The sequence below is a fragment of the Salmo trutta genome, chromosome 13 (assembly GCF_901001165.1).
Source record: "Salmo trutta chromosome 13, fSalTru1.1, whole genome shotgun sequence".
NCBI classification, from domain to species: Eukaryota; Metazoa; Chordata; class Actinopteri; order Salmoniformes; family Salmonidae; genus Salmo; species Salmo trutta.
The window spans coordinates 30,604,650-30,627,037 of NC_042969.1; the positions used below are offsets into that span (position 1 = coordinate 30,604,650).

The 22,388-nt window shown below is 43.8% G+C and overlaps 1 protein-coding gene across 3 annotated transcripts in view; it reads left to right on the forward strand.

Annotated features, from left to right (window-relative positions):
* The first annotated feature begins 206 nt into the window (after positions 1-206).
* LOC115205623 (SH3 domain and tetratricopeptide repeat-containing protein 2) overlaps positions 207-22,388 on the forward strand; it is a 53,367-nt gene continuing 31,185 nt past the window's right edge. The window contains exons 1-10 of one of the 3 annotated variants that reach the window (XM_029771794.1): positions 207-518; positions 7,816-7,975; positions 10,815-10,913; positions 12,406-12,534; positions 13,920-14,047; positions 14,264-14,369; positions 14,680-14,823; positions 15,396-15,594; positions 19,610-19,683; positions 19,990-20,185. In XM_029771794.1, coding sequence (XP_029627654.1) covers positions 7,951-7,975; positions 10,815-10,913; positions 12,406-12,534; positions 13,920-14,047; positions 14,264-14,369; positions 14,680-14,823; positions 15,396-15,594; positions 19,610-19,683; positions 19,990-20,185 — 1,100 coding nt within the window. In that variant the 5' untranslated portion in view covers positions 207-518; positions 7,816-7,950. Of the gene's footprint in view, positions 519-7,644; positions 7,976-10,814; positions 10,914-12,405; positions 12,535-13,919; positions 14,048-14,263; positions 14,370-14,679; positions 14,824-15,395; positions 15,595-19,609; positions 19,684-19,989; positions 20,186-22,388 lie in introns of those variants that run through there. The other 2 variants (XM_029771793.1, XM_029771792.1) reach the window with 2 other exon arrangements.

Consider the following 22,388-nt stretch of genomic DNA (forward strand, 5'->3'; position numbering starts at 1 on the left):
CCTTAACCACACTGCTAACCTTATGCCTAACCCTAACCTTAAATTAAGTAGATTTTTTTCCCAAATGTTTCTGTTGTTGCCAGTTTTGATGTTGTGACCGTGGAATCTGGGTTTATTGCTGTTATCTAGTGGAAACCCTGTCCCATAGAAGTTGGAGGGGGAGGAGTTTCAGTACTTCCTCAGTTGTCAGAGTCATGCTGCCCCTGACATACACACAGTCTCTTCTCACAAACATACTCTGTTCTCACACACTGTCACACACTCTTTCTCACACACTGTCAGACACTCTCTCACGGCTGAAATCACTGCTGTCCGTTGATCTATCCAAACACAGGAACAGGGACAGGAGCAGAATGACTGTGCTTTAGCCTGGCGGATAGGAAAGTTTCCCTCACTGGGCAGTGAACAGACTGAGGACACACTGGGACTACTGTACTGGACTACTGTACTGGACTACTGTACCAATACCACCCTCATGAGGAATGAAGTGACAGGAGAGAACAGACAGCAGGACAGAGGTGAGACACTCTTCTCTCTAACTATCTGTCTGTATTCATTGAGTATGTTTAAGTTCCACTTTGTCTTGAACTTATACTGTGTGTGTGTGTTAGTCCTACTCTCTCTCAATTCAACTTAATTCAGTTCAAAGGGCTTTATTGGCATGGGAAATATGTTTACATTGCCAAAGCAAGTGAAATAGGTAATAAACAGTGAAATAAATAATAAAAAATGAACAGTAAACATTACACTCACAAAAGTTCCTAAGGGATAGAGACATTTCAAATGTCATATTATGGCTTCATACAATTACAGTGGTCTCTCTCTCTCTCTTTCTCTCTCTCTCTCTCTCTCTCTCTCTTTCTCTCTCTCTCTCTCTCTCTCGCTCTCTCTCTCTCTCTCTCTCTCCGTCTCTCGCTCTATCTGTCGCTCTCTCGCTCTCTCTCTAAAATGTTTACTGAGTGTGTATCACTGGTGTGCAATTGGAGTGTGTGTGTTTTGTGAATGTTTATTAAACTACTTTCACCCCTACTCTTCAAGAGGGAAAAAAATATAGACTGGACTCTCTCTCTCTCTCTTTCTGTCTCTCTCACTGTCTCTCTCTCTCGCTCTCTGTCTCTCTCTCTCACTCTGTCTCTCTCTCCTTCCCATCTGAGGACATAGGCAATAAAAGAGATCAATGGATAATGTGTGATCGTTAGACTATGATTTGCAGTAGATAAGTGTGTGTGTTTCTCTGTGTTAGCCACTGTACTGTAGTGAGGGGATCTCTCAGCTGTAGTTCAGTGTTGTTCCAGGGGGTTAGGCTAAACTTAGAGCCCCCTGTCTGTCTCATATTACCCCTGTCCCTCACTGACATCCATTTCATACACGCTTTCCCCACAGCCATACAGTTGAACCCATAGCCCAGCTATATAGGTTTGAGGTTTATGAAGGTTCTTAGGCTTCATATTGGCATCAAAAGTTCTGTAACAATGATATTCTATTGATCTAGAATCCCAATTACAAAAATTGTGCTAACATGGAGGGCAGTTTAAAAGAAATCTGTCAGTTTTTCTGACTCTGCTCTTCTCCATTGCTACTCATTGACATCCATGAACTGTTAACCTCTTGAGTAGTTTAGAACGTTAACTGTTCTGCTGGCAGCAACGTTCATTACAGAATGCCACGGATGTGAGAATGAGTTAGCGTATCATTGTGATGTCATCAAATTCAATGGATTAGAACATTCCGCAACGTACGGATGACATTTCCTGATCATGATTCCCTACTACGGGACTGAAAACACCTTACATAAATGCGGAAGCATTTCTGCAAATGTATCTTTGAATCTAACAACGTCTAGCTAGATCAAAAGCAGCCAAGGTGTTTGGAGGGCATTGTGACTTAGTCTACATTAGAATCAGATGATTGATTTGTCTGTGACATGATGATGAAGATATGGGTATAAATCCTCTGTTGGACAACAGTTTGTCGTTTCAACATGCTGTGCTCCAGCCTGTGTAATAAGGAGCTCAGGAGCCTGCCTTCCTGGGGCCTCTCTATTCCCTATAGTGTAGTGTACTACTTTTGGTCAGGGCCGATAGGGCTTTTGACCAGATAGAGCTCTGGTCTAAAGTAGTGCACTACATAGGGAATAGGGTACCATTTGGGAGTCAACCTGCTCTATTAGATCTCTCTGTAATGTGTCTGTCGGTGTCTGGAAACAGAGTGTTGTTTCTCCTGTAAAGAGCCTCAGGCTGTTTACAGCTGTCTGACTCACAAGACACACTGATTCAATCAGGACATGGCCTTCGTCCTAAATTGCACCTTATTCCCTATATAGTGCACTACTTTTGACCAGGACCCATAAGGCTCTGGCCAAAAGTAGTGCACTACATAGGGAATAGGGAGCCATTTGGGACTCAACCGTGGATGCCTCAATGGAGTGACCGGTGTTGTTTCTAGAGAAAGAGCATCTTCATCCTCGTTTTCTTCACTTTAGCATTGAAATAATGGATGACAGAGAGAGGGAGAGAGAAGTGGAAAGTAGGCAATGAGGGTTTGATTAGTTATGCCCTACCTACCCCATTCCTTACCCCTACACTGTTAAAATAGAAAGACTCAAAACACCATCATTGTGTACTGAAACCATGAAAAGTAGTGCTCCTAAGCTGAGGTCTTTGAATTTAAACCCCAATGTGTGTTGATACATACAGTAGAATGTGGTTTAAAACAGAATGAAAGTACTCTGAAACAGTACTGCGGCAGACATTTGAATTAATCACAAGGTACACTCTGGTAACATTGGTGTTTTTTAAGAGAGAGTTGGGAACTTGTGAAAACACCTTTTGGGGGTTTCAGAACATGTAAAAGGCAGCATCAAATCACACAAATTCTTTTTCAGACTGTCTCTCTCATACATTCATTTCCAGTGACACATTTTATAAATGTATTGAGATTAATAGACAGAGCTATCATATTTGTCCACAGTTTGCTGAAATATGTTCAATTGTTAAAGAGGACACGGGAAATTGAATACTTTTCCTAGGGTAGGCAATGGCAGTAATTAATACTACATCTGCCAGGCTCATTGTGAGGTTATAAATTATGTTACATTCAAAATGTTTAGGATTATGTAAGGTAACATATAGCAGAGATAACATGTTCAATTTATGGCAGAGATAAAATGTCCAACTTATAGCAGAGATAAAATGTTCAACTTATAGCAAAGATAACATGTTAAACTTATGGTAGAGATAAAATGTTCAACTTATAGCAGAGATAACAGGTCCAACTTATAGCAGAGACATGTTCAACTTATAGCAGAGATAATATGTCCAACTTATAGCAGAGACATGTTCAACTTATAGCAGAGATAACATGTCCAACTTATAGCAGAGACATGTTCAACTTATAGCAGAGATAATATGTCCAACTTATAGCAGAGACATGTTCAACTTATAGCAGAGATAACATGTCCAACTTATAGCAGAGATAACATGTTCAACTTATAGCAGAGATAACATGTCCAACTTATAGCAGAGATAACATGTCCAACTTATAGCAGAGATAACATGTCCAACTTATAGCAGAGATAACATGTCCAACTTATAGCAGAGACATGTTAAACTTATAGCAGAGACAACATGTCCAACTTATAGCAGAGATAACATGTTCAACTTATAGCAGAGATAACATGTTCAACTTATAGCAGAGATAACATGTCCAACTTATAGCAGAGACATGTTCAACTTATAGCAGAGATAACATGTTCAACTTATATCAAAGATAACATATCCAACTTATAGCAGAGACATGTCCAACTTATAGCAGAGACATGTCCAACTTATATCAGAGATAACATATCCAACTTATATCAAAGATAACATGTCCAACTTATAGCAGAGATAACATGTCCAACTTATAGCAGAGACATGTCCAACTTATATCAGAGATAACATGTCTAACTTATAGCAGAGATAACATGTCCAACTTATAGTAGAGACATGTTCAACTTATATCAGAGATAACATGTCCAACTTATAGCAGAGATAACATGTTCAACTTATAGCAGAGACATGTCCAACTTATATCAGAGATAACATGTCCAACTTATAGCAGAGATAACATGTCCAACTTATAGCAGAGACATGTCCAACTTATATCAGAGATAACATGTCCAACTTATAGCAGAGATAACATTTACAGCATAAAGCTGGTATGTGCGTGACAATATGAATTTGAACCCGGGTCTCCTGCTTGTCAAAACACTGTCCAAAACACTGACTCAGCCAGTCTTCAGACTTAACTGTTGTGATGAACCACCGTTGTTACACTGAGCACATGGGGCCTTATTCAGACTTGTGATATATAGACTTAACATGGACTTCAGTCTATAAAACATTTTACATAAGTCCATATTAAGTCAACAGATCTCAAGTCTGAATAAGATTCCAACTTTATATTTTCAATGCTTTATTTAGACAGATTAGAAACATGATGACACAGAGGAGGAGTGAACGTGGGAAAAGCAGAGTCGAACCTCTGACTTGTGGAACAGTAAGATAGCACATTCCTTTGGAATGTTACCCACTCAATCACATCTCCATGTGCCATGTGAGAAACTAGTGAATCCCATTGAGTTAAAGCCTGAAGACGAATGTTTAGGTTGAAGACCAAAAGTGAACTTCAAACATTGTGCTGCCGTGCTGTTCAGAATTCTCCTTATCTCCGGCATGGAGATGGAGAGAGGGCAATCGTAACAGGACTCCCCTCTAGACCACTCTATGTTTAAGTGTAAAAACAGGCACGTTTGCAGGTGCCTCCCCTCTATTTTGGTCAATGAACCCAGAAAGGGAGAGAACACCAAACATGCCAAGAAAGTGTGCGTCAATGAAAACATGAGTACAAAATGTTATCAAATCGAAGAACGAAACAGAAAAAGAAATTCACTCAACAAGAACGTGTGTTTTGTGTAGCATTTCAGACGCTAATGGGTGCTATGCTAGAAGCCAAGGGAAGCTGCAATTTTCATTCAATGATCATTTATTTGTTTTTGTTGCAAATGAAGGCCTGCTTTTTCATTAATACTGCATGCTTGAGTTTATCAACAGGCCATATAAGAGAAGGGAATAAACAATTAGAGAAGGGAATAAACAATATGAAAAGGGAATAAACAACAAGAGAAGGGAATAAACAACATGAGAAGGGAATAAACAATAATAGAAAGGAACAAACAACAAGAGAAGGGATAAACAACAAGAGAAGGGAATAAACAATAAGAGAAAGGAATAAACAACAAGAGAAGGGAATAAACAACAATAGAAAGAAATAAACAATAATAGAAAGGAACAAACAACAAGAGAATGGAATAAACAACAAGGGAATAAACAATAAGAGAAAGGAATAAACAACAAGAGAAGGGAATAAACAATAAGAGAAGGGAATAAACAACAAGAATAGGGAATAAACAACAAGAGAAGGGAATAAACAACAAGAGAAGGGAATAAACAACAATAGAAGGGAATAAACAACAATAGAAAGGAATAAACAACAAGAGAAGGGAATAAACAACAAGAGAAGTGAATAAACAACAATAGAAGGGAATAAACAACAATAGAAGGGAATAAACAACAAGAGAAGGGAATAAACAACAAGAGAAGGGAATAAACAACAATAGAAGGGAATAAACAACAAGAGAAGGAATAAACAACAAGAGAAGGGATCAACAACAATAAGGGAATAAACAACAAGAGAAGGGAATAAACAACAAGAGAAGGGAATAAACAACAATAGAAGGGAATAAACAACAATAGAAGGGAATAAACAACAAGAGAAAGGAATAAACAACAAGAGAGGGAATAAACAACAAGAGAAGGGAATAAACAACAAGAGAAGGGAATAAACAACAAGAGAAGGGAATAAACAACAAGAGAAGGGAATAAACAACAAGAGAAGGAATAAACAACAAGAGAAGGGAATAAACAACAAGAGAAGGAATAAAACAACAAGAGAAGGGAATAAACAACAAGAGAAGGGAATAAACAACAAGAGAAGGGAATAAACAACAAGAGAAGGGATAAACAACAAGAGAAGGGAATAAACAACAAGAGAAGTGAATAAACAACAAGAGAAAGGAATAAACAACAAGAGAAGGGAATAAACAACAAGAGAAGGGAATAAACAACAAGAGAAAGGAATAAACAACAAGAGAAGGGAATAAACAACAAGAGAAGGGAATAAACAACAAGAGAAGGGAATAAACAACAAGAGAAAGGGAATAAACAACAAGAGAAGGGAATAAACAACAAGAGAACGGAATAAACAACAAGAGAAGGGAATAAACAACAAGAGAAGTGAATAAACAACAAGAGAAGGGAATAAACAACAAGAGAAGGGAATAAACAACAAGAGAAGGGAATAAACAACAAGAGAAGGGAATAAACAACAAGAGAAGTGAATCCCATTTACAGGAATTGGAAACTCGAAACACCATAATAGTTTTTTAAACCTTTCTGTTAGTGTTCCCTGTCCCTGGCATGGTGTTGCACAACTCTTAATTAAGTGTGTTACAACACACCATGTCATGTTTCAAAACGTCTCAGGATGATGTTTCAATACCCTAAGTTTGTGGCAGCTCAGTTGCCACTAGTTTTGTGTTTCAAAGCGTTTTATTTGAACAGCGTAGCATCCTCCCACAATGTACAGCACTCAAGCTTTCGGCCAATCAGAACTCCCCATCTGATCCCAGTCCCTGTCCCTAGAGGCGGGTATTAACGATGCATCTGAGTAGTAGAGCTGATCTAGGATCAGGTTCCCCCTGTCTATAAAATCGTATTCATTATGATCTGAAAGACTAAACTGATCCTCAGTCAGCACTCCTAGATCAGCACCGCTTTGTGACCTTGCAGAGAGTAGGATGGTGTTTCCCCTGATCATGGGAAAGGTTTGTTTTGTGTTATCCCCTCTACTGGTTATGAGTGGGGGAGGGTAAGCTGATCTTAGACCTGTGCCCAGTAACCTCTTGTAGAGTGACCTTGTAGCCTGCTGCACTCTGCTGGCATTCTCTTACAGTTGGTCAGCACTACTCTGTCTCAGCAGCACAAACAGTGGGGTCTCTCTCTCACACACACACACACACACACACACACACACACACACACACACACACACACACACACACACACACACACACACACACATACACATTCTCTCTCACTAACCACCCCACTCACACATGCCATCAGAAAAGAGTGCTTTGTGTATTCACAGACTGGGCAGCAGCTAGAGAGAGAGAGAGAGGGAGAGAGAGAGAGAGAGAGAGAGAGAGAGAGGTGTGTGGGTGGTGGAGGGGGGAGAGAGGGAGAGATGAATTTCCAGAGAAAGAGGAGAGAGAGAGAGGATTGTAGTAGAGGATAGACGGGGTTAGAGAGATACAGGAAGAAGCTCTAAAGAGACTTAACTGGAGAGAGAACGAAAGTGACAGATCAGACATCCAACACAGGAGAGAGAGAGAGAGATCAGAAAAAGAGAAAGTGAGAAAGAGAGATCAGAGCAGGAAAGAGAGAGAGAGATCAGAACGAGAGAGAGAGAGAGATCAGAGCAGGAGAGAAAAAGAGAGAGCTGTCTCTGAGGACAGACAGAGCCAGACCACCAGACAGTCAGTCTGAATGCTTAGTAGCTGAGAGCTGTGCTGAGAGCTGCGGCTGTTGGCAGCATTGATTTCTGGGAGCTGTAAGCTGCTGGTACACATGGCGTGGTGCTGTTGCACTCCTCTCCGGGCCTCCTCGTCCTCCTGCTGCTCTCCGCTTCTCAAACGCTGCCCTCTCTTCCCAGGTTGGTTCCACTTCACCCTGCCGTCTGTACCCACAGCCTGTAGCTGAGGCTAGTCGGTCACTGACATGAGAAGACAGAGAGCAGTAAACTCTCTCGTTCAGACAGATACTGCTGCTGTAGGTATATCTATATGATATGGGTAACAGGCTATCCCATGAAGGTATAGTATAGTACAGGGCATGGTGTGTCAGTGTGACGCTGTGTTAGGTGGTGTTTGATTGTGCTTGTTGTGTGTACTGTAGTTGCAGTCCTGTCAGTCATATTGTTACTAAACTGTACAGTTTGTTGTGTTCTGTGTCTCAGGGCAGGATAACGGACCAGTCAATCATTGTGTATTGTCTTGTCTTCATGCTTTGTCCTGTGTAGAGAGTCTCTCTGCTATGTTGGGTAATATTACCATTATTACGACAAGGTCAAAAAGCATGGAGACAATTTTGACATTGACTGTCAGCTGTAGCTTACCAATACAGTTTATTATACAATACACAAAGGCTTACCGTTGTTTTGTTCCATTTACAGGGCATGCTTGTCCTCGAGTGTGTTCTAGTCTGAATGTTCTCTCGTCTTGCTGAGCTGTTGTTTCATTGGTAACGTTCAGTGTTGTGTGGGGTTTTTGGCTGATGATGTCAGTGCAGATGTTTGTCTGTGGGTCATTGTGTGACCTATCTGCTTCTTGCCATTGTGTTTCCCATCCCCTGTCAACCCTTACCACAGCGTTTCCCAATCCTGGACCCTGGACCCCAGGGGGTGCACGTTTTGGATTTTGCCCTAGCACCACACATCTACATCTAATAATCAACTCATCATCAAGCTTTGATTATTTGAACCAGGTGTGTAGTGCTAGTATCTGTCTCTAGATCAGGGTGGCTGGTGAGGCCATAGTGCTAGTATCTGTCTCTAGATCAGGGTGGCTGGTAAGGCCATAGTGCTAGTATCTGTCTCTAGATCAGGGTGGCTGGTAAGGCCATAGTGCTAGTATCTGTCTCTAGATCAGGGTGGCTGGTAAGACCATAGTGCTAGTATCTGTCTCTAGATCAGGGTGGCTGGTGAGGCCATAGTGCTAGTATCTGTCTCTAGATCAGGGTGGCTGGTAAGGCCATAGTGCTAGTATCTGTCTCTAGATCAGGGTGGCTGGTGAGGCCATAGTGTTAGTATCTGTCTCTAGATCAGGGTGGCTGGTAAGGCCATAGTGCTAGTATCTGTCTCTAGATCAGGGTGGCTGGTGAGGCCATAGTGCTAGTATCTGTCTCTAGATCAGGGTGGCTGGTAAGGCCATAGTGCTAGTATCTGTCTCTAGATCAGGGTGGCTGGTAAGGCCATAGTGTTAGTATCTGTCTCTAGATCAGGGTGGCTGGTAAGGCCATAGTGCTAGTATCTGTCTCTAGATCAGGGTGGCTGGTGAGGCCATAGTGCTAGTATCTGTCTCTAGATCAGGGTGGCTGGTAAGGCCATAGTGCTAGTATCTGTCTCTAGATCAGGGTGGCTGGTAAGGCCATAGTGCTAGTATCTGTCTCTAGATCAGGGTGGCTGGTAAGGCCATAGTGCTAGTATCTGTCTCTAGATCAGGGTGGCTGGTGAGGCCATAGTGCTAGTATCTGTCTCTAGATCAGGGTGGCTGGTAAGGCCATAGTGCTAGTATCTGTCTCTAGATCAGGGTGGCTGGTGAGGCCATAGTGCTAGTATCTGTCTCTAGATCAGGGTGGCTGGTAAGGCCATAGTGCTAGTATCTGTCTCTAGATCAGGGTGGCTGGTAAGGCCATAGTGCTAGTATCTGTCTCTAGATCAGGGTGGCTGGTGAGGCCATAGTGCTAGTATCTGTCTCTAGATCAGGGTGGCTGGTGAGGCCATAGTGCTAGTATCTGTCTCTAGATCAGGGTGGCTGGTGAGGCCATAGTGCTAGTATCTGTCTCTAGATCAGGGTGGCTGGTGAGGCCATCGTGCTAGTATCTGTCTCTAGATCAGGGTGGCTGGTAAGGCCATAGTGCTAGTATCTGTCTCTAGATCAGGGTGGCTGGTGAGGCCATAGTGCTAGTATCTGTCTCTAGATCAGGGTGGCTGGTAAGGCCATAGTGCTAGTATCTGTCTCTAGATCAGGGTGGCTGGTGAGGCCATAGTGCTAGTATCTGTCTCTAGATCAGGGTGGCTGGTAAGGCCATAGTGCTAGTATCTGTCTCTAGATCAGGGTGGCTGGTGAGGCCATAGTGCTAGTATCTGTCTCTAGATCAGGGTGGCTGGTGAGGCCATAGTGCTAGTATCTGTCTCTAGATCAGGGTGGCTGGTGAGGCCATAGTGCTAGTATCTGTCTCTAGATCAGGGTGGCTGGTAAGGCCATAGTGCTAGTATCTGTCTCTAGATCAGGGTGGCTGGTGAGGCCATAGTGCTAGTATCTGTCTCTAGATCAGGGTGGCTGGTGAGGCCATAGTGCTAGTATCTGTCTCTAGATCAGGGTGGCTGGTAAGGCCATACTGCTATGGCAAAAACAAACATTTGCAACCTTTGGGCTCCCCAGGACCAGGATTGGGAAGCGCTGTCTTACGATGTCTGATGGCTAGCTGCTTTTCTTGTAAAGACGATACATATCTGTTTACTTTTTGCTGTTTGACATGTTTGTGATACAACATTTTCAACCAACACAATTTTCCTTCAGGACTAGTAAATGTATCCTTCCTGCTATCCTTCCCCTCATCAGACTATTGATGGAGATATAAGGAGAGGAATCCACTTTAGACAATTGACATGGACCCCTTGATGGTGTTTACTACTTTGTGTTACACTAATCTCCTTCCCCCTCCCAGACATTTACAGATGTATGTTAAACTAATCTCCCAGATAGGTACTTTATCAGCTAACCACATCATATTCTATAGCAATCTGGTGCCCGACGGCACAGTCGATGACGTGGCGTGCAACCATTGGTTGATGCATGCAACGTCTGATCAGGGGAAAGCGACCATATACTGATGATGTGATGTCACACTTATCTCCTTCCCCCCTCCCAGACATCTCCCCTGCTGAGCTGGATGCACTATGGAGGGAACCACCGTACACGCTAGCGGGAACCAATGAGCACTTCACAGGAAATGATGTTATGAATCGAGGTAGAGTACAGTAAAAAAGCCTTCGATGACCTTCACAAAACATCCAGCTGATTCTATCCCAATTATGTTCCTCCTTTCCATGTCCTGCATGAGTTATATTGCCCAGACTAATTTGGAGTTTGAATGCTTCTGGATTTGTACTGTAGCAAACAATGAAATATTGTATTACGCTGTAGCCTAAACAACATAACAGTGGTCATTTAAGTGGGAGGATTCTTTCTGGCTGCTCGAGAGTATTCTTTCAGGCTGTTGTGTCATGCCACCGGTCACCGGTCAGTCCCAGATTGAGGATGTGTTTGGGACATCCTCTCTGTACAATGGGACAACAACATGGGGAAGCCAGCCCAGCCGCTCATAAAGCCTTTGTGTGTGTGTGTGTTTCTGTGTGTGTCTGTGTGTGTGTGTTTGTGTGTCTGTGTGTGTTTGTTTGTGTGTGTGTGTGTGTGTGTGTGTGTGTGTGTGTGTGTGTGTGTGTGTGTGTGTGTGTGTGTGTGTGTGTGTGTGTGCGTGCATGCGTGCGTGCGTGTGTGTGTGAACACGTGTGTGTGAAGCCGTCACCGGTCACAAAGCCCTGTCAGGACAACCAGAGCAGGTCATTATATTGTAATAGACCATCTGGGAGCTGCAGTACGGTAATAGATGTGTGGGCTATGATAGACTCTTCATGTCCTGTTGATGTTCTGGAGAAAAAAACTCAGCACTATTGAAACCCTCATCAGCTGGATCAAAGAATATACTGTACACCAGCAGATATGCAACTTTAGTGTGAATGTTCTCTCATAAGTAACATAGACAAACCACCAATTCTGTCACTTTGTCTCGTTACCTTGACTGTTTTGCATTCCAGAAGGATAGACAATGAAGCAATGTGGACACTAAATGATGGTAAATGCTGGTGTCACAGTTGTCTAAAGGATCAGACCAAAGTGCAGCATGGTTGTAGTTCCACATATGTATTTAATCCGTGAACCTATACAATACATCAAATAACTGAAATATACAAAAACAACAAACCGTGACGCAGAGGAGAAACAAACACTACTCACAAATAATCACCCACAAAAACAGGTGGGACAAACATCAGCTTAAATATGACCTCCAATTAGAGACAACGATGACCAGCTGCCTCTAATTGGAGATCATACCAAACAAAACCAACATATAAATACAACACTAGAAACTGAACAAAGAAATACAAAACATAGACAAACACCCCCTGTCACGCCCTGACCTACTCTACCATAGAAAATAACCACTTACTATGGTCAGGACGTGACAGCTGGTGTTGTTTTGTAGACATGTCCACTATTTGGTCTCCATTCCCCTTCATAGTTGTCACACAACAAGGTTGATGGATGATCTTGAACTTGCTTACAGAGCACATGTTGCTGAAACAAAAGTCTATTTTTAAAATCAACCCCCAAACAACTGTATCACCCCCTTCCTTCCTGAGGGTTCCTCTGATCTGACCTCTGTTTCCTGGTTTCTCCAGGGGAGGAGGAGGGTCCGGGGGTGGAGTCTGGAGAAGGGGAGGTGGAGCTAGACAGTTACTGGACAAGGAAGGAGGCGTTCACCAGAGGAAGCACCGTGTCACTGGCCATGGGAGAGAGGTTCTCCTCAGGTACTGTTCTTCTACTCACAGATACTCTGTACGGATGTGTTCCAAATGGCACCCGATTACCTATAGGTGCTACTTTTGACCCATACGATGCTATTTGGGACAGCCAGGGTGTTTCTCTCTCTATTCCTGCTATGGATGTGCTAACTGCTAATGTTGTAGTGTTAACAGCTGCTGGTCATGGCTGTGAGGTGTGATGCTTATTGTGGATCTGTTGGTGTTGATGCTATCACAGCATCTCTACTGTATCCTGTCTCTATTCTATTCAGTCGTCTAGATCATTACTTTATCATTCATGTTGTCTGTTTGTATGTCAGAATCCTGCAAGAAAACTGATGACTCTTCATCTTCCCTTAACGTTAATGTTGCAGTAGACACAGCTACTTAGCTACTCTATGATAATCTGTGACTTTCCTCCAGCAGGTTCCTGTCTAGCTCTCTCCTAAATGGACCTAATGTTAAACGGTCCCTTTTAAACTTCCACTAAGAGTCACTCAAGGCTGTAATAGATCTGTTATTCCTTGTCTAACACTGAGACACTCAATGAGCTCACTGAGCTCTGTAATACACTCCCTGAGAATGGCTCTGTAATACACTCCCTGAGAATGGCTCTGTAATACACTCACTGAGAATGGCTCTGCAATACACTCACTGAGAATGGCTCTGTAATACACTCCCTGAGAATGGCTCTGTAATACACTCACTGAGAATAGCTCTGTAATACACTCCCTGAGAATGGCTCTGTAATACACTCACTGAGAATGGCTCTGTAATACACTCACTGAGAATGGCTCTGTAATACACTCAATGAGAATGGCTCTGTAATACACTCACTGAGAATGGCTCTGTAATACACTCCCTGAGAATGGCTCTGTAATACACTCACTGAGAATGGCTCTGTAATACACTCCCTGAGAATGGCTCTGTAATACACTCACTGAGAATGGCTCTGTAATACACTCACTGAGAATGGCTCTGTAATACACTCACTGAGAATGGCTCTGTAATACACTCACTGAGAATGGCTCTGTAATACACTCCCTGAGAATGGCTCTGTAATACACTCCCTGAGAATGGCTCTGTAATACACTCACTGAGAATGGCTCTGTAATACACTCACTGAGAATGGCTCTGTAATACACTCCCTGAGAATGGCTCTGTAATACACTCACTGAGAATGGCTCTGTAATACACTCACTTACCTTTATCGAAAAGTCACATAAACAGCTTTACCTCTGCATATTGACCTCTACATGACAATATCACACTATTAGTCAATACGCCTACCGGTGATGTCGAGACTGACAGTGTGTGTGTGTGCACGTGTGCATATGTGCGTGTGTACATGCGTTTGTGTGTGTGTTGTGTGTGTGTGTGTGTGTATGTAGACGTGGTTCTAGTGTTCAGCGGTCGGCGGTGCTCAGGTGTAATACCTGACTCTGAACTACAGGAGGCGCTCCGTACCAGACTCAGGGTCGTCGAGAGCAACAGTCAGGACGTCATCCAACTCTTCAAGGTTAGTCACAGGTCATAGGTCAGGGATTAGAAGTTAGAGGTCAAGGCATGCCGAAACAGATGACCTCGCCTAGACCAAAGGTGCAGTCCCAACCAGTGTCCTGCTAAAAGTATTTTCTCCCTGATGTAGGGGCCAGGAATCGGTTTAACATAAAGGTGACCTCTGCATCCTCTCTGCTCCTTCATCAATGTCTTTGGTTTTTCTGCCTCCGTACAGGACCTGTCTGCCCGTCTGCTGTCTGTCCACGCTGAGAAGGACAGCTTTGTCATCACCTTCAAGACTGTAGAGGAGATGTGGAAGTTCTCTACCTACCTGGCTCTGGGTATGCTGTACTATCCTAGTCTACCTGACCTGGATGAAACTCTCATTAACATAGTCTGATAGCTGATTATTATGTCCAGCCTGGTTAGAAGTTGCCAATAGGCACAGATCTAGGATCAGCGTCCCCGCACCCAATCCTAATGAATCGACCTGGAAAAAACAGGCCTTACATCAGGATATAGGGACAACTTCCTCTTACTTTGTTGTTTGTCTAGGCTATGTGGCGTGGTGAAACGTATGAACACCATATGCCATGTTATAAACACCTTATGACATGTTATGAACATATTATGTGTATTTTGTATGTCCAGGCTATGTGGCGCGGTGCCTGGAGAATTTCCTATGTGACCAGTCATTCTGGCTGGACACTGAGCTACTGAGGGACCTGGAGATCACTGTGACTGTTGACGAGGAACACCTGGCCACACTCTACCTGGGACTGCTGCTGCAGGAGGGTGAACGAACACCTTATGAACTCTTTATAAACACCCTATGAACACCTTATGAACACCTTATGACATATTATAACCATATTATGAACAACACCTGGCCACACTACCTGGGACTGCTGCTGCAGAAGGGTTGGGATAGACACTTGAACTCATTGAAGACATTATACACTCTACGAACTCCTTATGGACACGTTATGAAGACATTATACACTCTACGAACTCCTTATGGAACAGCAAAACAACCACAGTGCCCTTTTTCACTATACAGTTTGTCAGCCATTAACTTAACATACTTTAGAGAGCTATTTTCTTACCCTCCATTTCCATTGTAGGCATACTGTTTTAAGAGGAAGCACTGTTCTCCCTAATGGCTGAGAGGAATCAATAGCCAGTGACAGGAAGGCGTGTGTATGATGAGAATTGATTTTTAAACCAGTATTCTGTGACGTAGGACAGAGCCTCAGTTCCATGAAAAGATCCTTTAGTTCTGTCGAATGTTCATTCTTTACAGAAACCTGCATCTGGTGTGGTGTTCCTTTGCATGTTATTCACCTCTATGTATCTCTCTCCCCTAGGTTCGTTCTTTGCCAAGGCGCTGGTGAGCAGTGGTGAGCATAGTGATGAGGAAGAGGAGCTGTGTTTCAGACGTAACGACTTGCTGATGGTTAGAGACACGGGGCAGGACAGTCACTGGGAGGGCACCCTTCTCTCCACCGGGCAACATGGACTAGTGCCTGTCAACACCATGCAGCCGCTGCCATACCCCTTCTACCAGTGAGTTACCTAGTCTCTATCCCCTAACTTATACCCCTTCTACCAGTGAGTTACCTAGTCTCTATCCCCTAACTTCTACCCTTTCTACCAGTGAGTTACCTAGTCTCTATCCCCTAACTTCTACCCCTTCTACCAGTGAGTTACCTAGTCTCTATCCCCTAACTTCTACCCCTTCTACCAGTGAGTTACCTAGTCTCTATCCCCTAACTTCTACCCCTTCTACCAGTGAGTTACCTAGTCTCTACCCCCTAACCCATAACCCTTCTACCAGTGAGATACCTAGTCTCTATCCCCTAACTTCTACCCCTTCTACCAGTGAGTTACCTAGTCTCTATCCCCTAACTTCTACCCCTTCTACCAGTGAGTTACCTAGTCTCTATCCCCTAACTTCTACCCCTTCTACCAGTGAGTTACCTAGTCTCTATCCCCTAACTTCTACCCTTTCTACCAGTGAGTTACCTAGTCTCTATCCCCTAACTTCTACCCCTGCTACCAGTAAGTTACCTAGTCTCTACCCCCTAACCCATACCCCTTCTACCAGTGAGATACCTAGTCTCTACTCTCTAACCCATACCCCTTCTACCAGTGAGTTACCTAGTCTCTATCCCCTAACTTCTACCCCTGCTACCAGTAAGTTACCTAGTCTCTACCCCCTAACCCATACCCCTTCTACCAGTGAGATACCTAGTCTCTACTCTCTAACCCATACCCCTTCTACCAGTGAGTTACCTAGTCTCTATCCCCTAACTTCTACCCTTTCTACCAGTGAGTTACCTAGTCCCTACCCCCTAACTTCTACCCTTTCTACCAGTGAGTTACCTAGTCTCTATCCCCTAACTTCTACCCCTTCTACCAGTGAGTTACCTAGTCTCTACCCCCTAACTTCTACCCCTGCTACCAGTGAGATACCTAGTCTCTATCCCCTAACTTCTACCCCTTCTACCAGTGAGTTACCTAGTCTCTATCCCCTAACTTCTACCCCTTCTACCAGTGAGTTACCTAGTCTCTACTCCCTAACCCATACCCCTTCTACCAGTGAGTTACCTAGTCTCTACTCTCTAACCCATACCCCTTCTACCAGTGAGTTACCTAGTCTCTATCCCCTAACTTCTACCCCTTCTACCAGTGAGTTACCTAGTCTCTATCCCTTAACTTCTACCCCTGCTACCAGTGAGTTACCTAGTCTCTATCCCCTAACTTCTACCCCTTCTACCAGTGAGTTACCTAGTCTCTACTCCCTAACTTCTACCCCTTCTACCAGTGAGTTACCTAGTCTCTATCCCCTAACTTCTACCCCTTCTACCAGTGAGTTACCTAGTCTCTATCCCCTAACTTCTACCCCTTCTACCAGTGAGTTACCTAGTCTCTACTCCCTAACTTCTACCCCTTCTACCAGTGAGTTACCTAGTCTCTATCCCCTAACTTCTACCCTTTCTACCAGTGAGTTACCTAGTCTCTATCCCCTAACTTCTACCCTTTCTACCAGTGAGTTACCTAGTCTCTATCCCCTAACTTCTACCCCTGCTACCAGTGAGATACCTAGTCTCTACTCCCTAACCCATACCCCTTCTACCAGTGAGTTACCTAGTCTCTATCCCCCTAACCCATACCCCTTCTACCAGTGAGTTACCTAGTCTCTACTCCCTAACTTCTACCCCTTCTACCAGTGAGTTACCTAGTCTCTACTCCCTAACCCATACCCCTTCTACCAGTGAGTTACCTAGTCTCTACTCCCTAACCCATACCCCTTCTACCAGTGAGTTACCTAGTCTCTACCCCCTAACTTCTACCCCTTCTACCAGTGAGTTACCTAGTCTCTATCCCCTAACTTCTACCCCTTCTACCAGTGAGTTACCTAGTCTCTATCCCCCTAACTTCTACCCCTTCTACCAGTGAGTTACCTAGTCTCTATCCCTTAACTTCTACCCCTTCTACCAGTGAGTTACCTAGTCTCTATCCCCTAACTTCTACCCCTTCTACCAGTGAGTTACCTAGTCTCTATCCCCTAACTTCTACCCCTTCTACCAGTGAGTTACCTAGTCTCTATCCCCCTAACTTCTACCCCTTCTACCAGTGAGATACCTAGTCTCTATCCCCTAACTTCTACCCCTTCTACCAGTGAGTTACCTAGTCTCTATCCCCTAACTTCTACCCCTTCTACCAGTGAGTTACCTAGTCTCTATCCCCTAACTTCTACCCCTTCTACCAGTGAGATACCTAGTCTCTATCCCCTAACTTCTACCCCTTCTACCAGTGAGTTACCTAGTCTCTATCCCCTAACCCATACCCCTTCTACCAGTGAGTTACCTAGTCTCTATCCCCTAACCCATACCCCTTCTACCAGTGAGTTACCTAGTCTCTATCCCCCTAACTTCTACCCCTTCTACCAGTGAGTTACCTAGTCTCTATCCCCTAACTTCTACCCCTTCTACCAGTGAGTTACCTAGTCTCTATCCCCTAACTTCTACCCCTTCTACCAGTGAGTTACCTAGTCCCTACCCCCTAACTTCTACCCTTTCTACCAGTGAGTTACCTAGTCTCTATCCCCTAACTTCTACCCCTTCTACCAGCGAGTTACCTAGTCTCTATCCCCTAACTTCTACCCTTTCTACCAGTGAGTTACCTAGTCTCTATCCCCTAACTTCTACCCCTTCTACCAGTGAGTTACCTAGTCTCTATCCCCTAACTTCTACCCCTTCTACCAGTGAGTTACCTAGTCTCTATCCCCTAACTTCTACCCCTTCTACCAGTGAGTTACCTAGTCTCTATCCCCTAACTTCTACCCCTTCTACCAGTGAGTTACCTAGTCTCTATCCCCTAACTTCTACCCTTTCTACCAGTGAGTTACCTAGTCCCTACCCCCTAACCCATACCCCTTCTACCAGTGAGTTACCTAGTCTCTATCCCCTAACTTCTACCCCTTCTACCAGTGAGTTACCTAGTCTCTATCCCCTAACTTCTACCCTTTCTACCAGTGAGTTACCTAGTCCCTACCCCCTAACTTCTACCCCTTCTACCAGTGAGTTACCTAGTCTCTATCCCCTAACTTCTACCCTTTCTACCAGTGAGTTACCTAGTCTCTACTCCCTAACTTCTACCCCTTCTACCAGTGAGTTACCTAGTCTCTATCCCCTAACTTATACCCCTTCTACCAGTGAGTTACCTAGTCTCTATCCCTTAACTTCTACCCCTTCTACCAGTGAGTTACCTAGTCTCTACTCCCTAACTTCTACCCCTTCTACCAGTGAGTTACCTAGTCTCTACTCCCTAACTTCTACCCCTTCTACCAGTGAGTTACCTAGTCTCTATCCCCTAACTTCTACCCCTTCTACCAGTGAGTTACCTAGTCTCTATCCCCTAACTTCTACCCTTTCTACCAGTGAGTTACCTAGTCTCTACTCCCTAACTTCTACCCCTTCTACCAGTGAGTTACCTAGTCTCTATCCCTTAACTTCTACCCCTTCTACCAGTGAGTTACCTAGTCTCTATCCCCTAACTTCTACCCTTTCTACCAGTGAGTTACCTAGTCTCTATCCCCTAACTTCTACCCTTTCTACCAGTGAGTTACCTAGTCTCTATCCCCTAACTTCTACCCTTTCTACCAGTGAGTTACCTAGTCTCTATCCCCTAACTTCTACCCCTTCTACCAGTGAGATACCTAGTCTCTATCCCCTAACTTCTACCCCTTCTACCAGTGAGTTACCTAGTCCCTACCCCCTAACCCATACCCCTTCTACCAGTGAGTTACCTATTTCCTAACCCCTAACCCATACCCCTTCTACCAGTGAGATACCTAGTCTCTACCCCCTAACCCATACCCCTTCTACCAGTGAGTCACATTATATCCTATGCTGTATGTACACCTTATAACATGACACAGTGACATACTCAGTCACACTATAAGCTATCAACCTCTATCCTTCATTTTCACACTTGTATTTCCTCTTGCCTCATATTTTGTAGGGAAATATGGCAGCCATTTTGTCCCAAGCTGATGTGTTTCCTGTTTGTGTAGGTGGTTCCTGAGGAAGCACTCTGACTGTGCCGGATGCTCCCCTTCAGAGAGAGGACAATTTGACCACCCTATAGGTGAGGCCCTTACCCTAAACCTAAGCCTAAACCTAACCCTAAACCTAACCCTAAACCTAACCCTAAACCTAACCCTAAACCGAACCCTTCAGAGAGAGGACAGTTTGATCACCCTATAGGTGAGGCCCTTACCTTAAACCTAAACCTAACCCTAAACCTAACCCTTCAGAGAGGACAGTTTGATCACCCTATAGGTGAGGGCAGGAACCTTCTATCTACACCACACCACACTCATGCCATGGCCAGTGTTCAATACAAATACTAGATATTTCCTCCAACCCCCTCCTCTCTCCCCTCCCCCTGCAGTAACCGGATCCTGTGAGGCTGTAGTGGACCACAACCCAGTAGGTTCTGATGAGCTCCAGCTGAGTCAAGGTGACCTGATTGAAATAGAGGGGATGCTACTCCGAGGTCTGGACCTGTTCATAGGAACACACTGCTCTACAGGAAACACTGGCTTCGTACACAAGGCTCACGTCAAGCCACTCAATGCCAAACCACTGTAAGAGCAATACATTTCAATTTAAAATGTTTAGTCATTTAGTAGACACTCTTATCCAGAGCGACTTGCAGTTAGTGCATTCATCTTCAGATAGCTAGGTGAGACAAGCACATATCACAGGCCTATTAACACACTTTTCCTCAATAAAGTAGCTGTCAGCAAAGTCAGAGCTAGAAGTGGGGGGGTCGAGGTGAGGAGGGGGATTATTTAAGATACTCTTTGAAGAGGCAGGGTTTCAGGGGGTTTCTGAAGATGGGCAGGGACTGTTGTCCTAGCTTCAGGGGGAAGCTGGTTTCACCATTACGGTGCCAGGACAGAGAAGAGCTTGGACTGGGCTGAGTGGGAGCTGCCCTCTTGTAGAGGTGGGAGGGCCAAGAGATCAGATGCAGCAGAACGAAGAGCTTGGGTTAGGGTGTAGGGTTTGAGCATAGGGAGGGGCAGTTCCTCTTGCTGTTCTGTAGATAAGCACCATGGTCTTGTAGTGGATGCGAGCTTCGACTGGAAGCCAGTGGAGTGTGTGGGGGAGCGGGGTGACATGGGAGAACTTGAGAAGGTTGAAAACCAGGCGGGCTGCAGCGTTCTGGATAAGTTGCAGGGGTTTGATGGCATAGCAACATTACAATACCAAACCACTGTAAGAGCAATACATAACAGCATTACAATACCAAACCACTGTGAGGGCAATACATAACAGCATTTCAATACCAAACCACTGTGAGGGCTATAGATAACAGCATTTCAATACCAAACCACTGTGAGGGCTATAGATAACAGCATTACAATACCAAACCACTGCGAGGGCAAAACATAACAGCATTTCAATACCAAACCACTGTGAGGGCTATAGATAACAGCATTACAATACCAAACCACTGTGAGGGCTATAGATAACAGCATTACAATACCAAACCACTGTGAGGGCTATAGATAACAGCATTTCAATACCAAACCACTGTGAGGGCTATAGATAACTGCATTACAATACCAAACCACTGTGAGGGCAATACATAACAGCATTCCAATACCAAACCACTGTGAGGGCTATAGATAAGAGCATTACAATACCAAACCACTGTGAGGGCTATAGATAACAGCATTAAAATACCAAACCACTGTGAGGGCAATACATAACAGCATTACAATACCAAACCACTGTGAGGGCAATACATAAGAGCATTACAATACCAAACCACTGTGAGGGCTATAGATTACAGCATTACAATACCAAACCACTGTGAGGGCTATAGATAACAGCATTACAATACCAAACCACTGTGAGGGCAATACATAACAGCATTACAATACCAAACCACTGTGAGGGCTATAGATAACAGCATTACAACACCAAACCACTGTGAGGGCTATAGATAACAGCATTACAATACCAAACCACTGTGAGGGCTATAGATAACAGCATTACAATACCAAACCACTGTGAGGGCAATACATAACAGCATTACAATACCAAACCACTGTGAGGGCAAAAGATAACAGCATTACAATACCAAACCACTGTGAGGGCAATACATAACAGCATTACAATACCAAACCACTGTGAGGGCTATAGATAAAAGCATTACAATACCAAACCACTGTGAGGGCTATAGATAACAGCATTACAATACCAAACCACTGTGAGGGCTATAGATAACAGCATTACAATACCAAACCACTGTGAGGGCAATACATAACAGCATTACAATACCAAACCACTGTGAGGGCTATAGATAACAGCATTACAATACCAAATCACTGTGAGGGCTATAGATAACAGCATTACAATACCAATCCACTGTGAGGGCAATACATAACAGCATTACAATACCAAACCACTGTGAGGGCTATAGATAACAGCATTACAATACCAAACCACTGTGAGGGCTATAGATAACAGCATTACAATACCAAACCACTGTGAGGGCTATAGATAACAGCATTACAATACCAAACCACTGTGAGGGCTATAGATTACAGCATTACAGTACCAAACGACTGTGAGGGCTATAGATAACAGCATTACAACACCAAACCACTGTGAGGGCTATAGATAACAGCATTACAATACCAAACCACTGTGAGGGCTATAGATAACAGCATTACAATACCAAACCACTGTGAGGGCTATAGATAACAGCATTACAATACCAAACCACTGTGAGGGCAATACATAACAGCATTACAATACCAAACCACTATGAGGGCT